Consider the following 2,725-nt stretch of genomic DNA (forward strand, 5'->3'; position numbering starts at 1 on the left):
TCCTCCTCCTCCTCCTCCTCCTCCTCCTCCTCCTCCAGGAAGAATATTTGACCACACTCCCTATTTTTCCTCTGCAGGTCGAGAAGATGCTGTGTTGAGCTACGAAACCGTTGTGCAGATGGAAGGTGAAAACCCCCCATTTCTGGCTTTTTTGCTCGTTCCCCCGCTGGTGCTGTGGTTCACAACATCGGTGTCCCATCTTCCAGGGCAAATGCAGTGGACAGAAAAGCTGTGTGAACCCCCCTCCCCCCAAATGGAGTAAAAAAAGGAAAAACATAGGTCATTCAGGAAAGACGTAGAAATGGTTATCAGATGTAGATATGGGAACGAAGAACCCATCGTTGGTCAAGGCAGTTGAAAGGCTTCTCTGAATCGGCTGGGAGTGATGGAAGGTGTAGTCCAACATCTTCTGAAAGGCAGCAGATTGGCGCCGGGGGGTTGGTTTCTTGGCCAAACTCTCTGTCAAACCCCCCTCCACACACACACACCATGCCCCCCCCCCCGAATTTGCCTTTTTCTTTCAGTTCTTTCTGCCTCCATCACCCTCAACCCGAGGGGGCAAATCGATTTGATTTCTCCTTTGATATCACATCAAAGTTGAACAGTTCCAAAGCTGGAGAAAAAGCCATGAAGCCAATTTGGAACACCTGGGGAAGTGTCCTGGATTTCTCCCACCTGCATGCTTGAGCAGGGGGTTGGACTAGATCAGGAGTCCCCAACCTGTGGGCTGCTACCCGGTAGTGGGCCGTAGCCTGTTGGCCACTGGGCCGTGGGACAGGCTGGCCAGTGCGTGCGTGTGTGTGTGCACGCACACACCCCTCACTTGTGCTAGCGCCATGGTTGCGGGGCACAAAAACAGGACGCCGTGCCACGAGGCACGAAAACGGCCACCGCCACACCCCAGGGGATGAAAATGGGACACCACCATGCCACAGGGTGTGAAAACGAGGTGCTGCTGCGCTGCGGGGTGCAAAAATGGGTCACTGCCGCACAAGGCACAAAAACGGATGCCATCGTGCAGAAACAAGACGCTGAGCCACGCAAGAATGGGGTAGGGTTAGTGTCACGCAGGTGCTAGCCCCGAACCCTTTGCAGCATGTAGGTGCTTGCGGCCACGTGCGCATGCACATGTGTAAAATGCTTCCCTCCCTCCCTTTTCCTCCGGTCCGCCAACCGACAAAGGTTGGTGACCTTTGGACTAGATGACCTCCAAGGTCCTTCCAATTTTGTTGTTCTAGTATTCTGCTAATTAATTCCCTTCCAATGCAGACACTTGCCTCTATAGGCCTTTTGCACCCCCGGGCTTATCTGCGGACGACAGCTGCCATCTTGAATTTTGGGACACACACACACACACACAATCACACACACAATCACACACACCACACACCTCCAGCATAGTCCCTTGTTTCCCGAGTCCTACTGTGCCCACTTTTAAATACAGGTACTCCTCAATGTACAATCGCAATTCAACCCCAAATTTATATTGCTAACCGAGATACTTGTTAACTGAGTTTTGCCCCATTTTACAACCTTTCTTGGCGCGGTTATTAAGTGAATCACTTTAGTCGTTAAGTGAGTAACAGGGTTGTAAAGTGAATCCAGCTTCCCCATGGATTGTGCTTGTCAGAAAGTCGCAAAAAGTGGCCCCAGGATGCTGCGATTGTCATAAATATGAGTCAGTTGCCAAGCATCCAAATTTTCATGATGCTGCAACCGTCGTAAGTGTAAAAAAATGGTCATAAGTCCCTTTTTTCAGTGCCATTGTAACTTTAAATGGTCACTAAAGGAGTTATAAATCGAGGAATACTTGGACGACAATGATTCCGGGGAGTGGGGGAGACAGTGGTCTCCCCTTTTGTGAGAATCTTAACTCAGACACAATTGCAGTCGTACCCTACCCACATTTGCACGCACTGTTGGGGCTATCCGCAAATGATCTCAGTGGCTCGAAATTTCGAGGTCCCTGCTTGGGTTTTGGATTCCCCCCCTTCTAATCATGATGACCCTTCCTCTTTTTAACTTGTCTGCCTTTTGTTCCAGTTCATTATGCCCGTCCGATCATTATTTTGGGGCCCACCAAGGACCGTGTCAACGACGACCTCCTCTCTGAGTTTCCAGACAAATTCGGGTCTTGCGTGCCACGTGAGTCCACCGCAGAGCGGTCCTCCCCTGTGGGGGGGGGATCTGGGGTTTTGGATCTCTTAACTGGATCTGGGGAAATGGATTTGGAGGGAGGGGACACAGGGTGTGCTCCTACGGAGAGGGTTCCTCCACCCTACGCTGGAAGGGAGCGACGCAAATCCTCCCTTGCAGACACCACGCGGCCGAAACGGGAGTACGAAGTGGACGGCCGAGATTACCACTTTGTGGCTTCGCGGGAGAAGATGGAGAAGGACATTCAAGGCCACAAATTCATCGAGGCCGGACAGTACAATAGCCACCTTTATGGGACAAGCGTCCAGTCCGTACGGGAAGTGGCTGAGCAGGTACGTGGCAGGACACAGAGACGGGCGAGCAGAGTCGTCCGCAGGAGGAGCATAAAAGTAGAACGGGGTTTTTATCCACGTGGGCTGTGGCTTGCCATATTGTGACCCCCCCACCCCACCTTTGAGACACCCCCGCAAGGAAGAGAGATGGCTGGGGCTGGTTCACACAGCTTCTTAGCCAAGTCAGCAGCAGCCAAGTACCACAAATGAGGATCACGTGACCCCAGGACAGTATA

At 52.0% G+C, this 2,725-nt stretch overlaps 1 protein-coding gene across 1 annotated transcript in view; it reads left to right on the forward strand.

Annotated features, from left to right (window-relative positions):
• LOC107300353 (disks large homolog 4-like) overlaps positions 1 to 2,489 on the forward strand; it is a gene marked incomplete at both ends in the record, with an annotated part of 38,765 nt that extends 36,276 nt beyond the window's left edge. The window contains 3 exons of the mRNA XM_015829686.1: positions 78 to 125; positions 2,044 to 2,145; positions 2,317 to 2,489. Of these exons, the coding sequence (XP_015685172.1) occupies positions 78 to 125; positions 2,044 to 2,145; positions 2,317 to 2,489 (323 nt within the window). The remainder of the gene's footprint in view (positions 1 to 77; positions 126 to 2,043; positions 2,146 to 2,316) is intronic.
• Positions 2,490 to 2,725: the final 236 nt, after the last annotated feature.

Source organism: Protobothrops mucrosquamatus, unplaced genomic scaffold (assembly GCF_001527695.2).
Source record: "Protobothrops mucrosquamatus isolate PMUCROS unplaced genomic scaffold, P.Mucros_1.0 scaffold6745, whole genome shotgun sequence".
In the NCBI taxonomy this organism is placed as follows: domain Eukaryota; kingdom Metazoa; phylum Chordata; class Lepidosauria; order Squamata; family Viperidae; genus Protobothrops; species Protobothrops mucrosquamatus.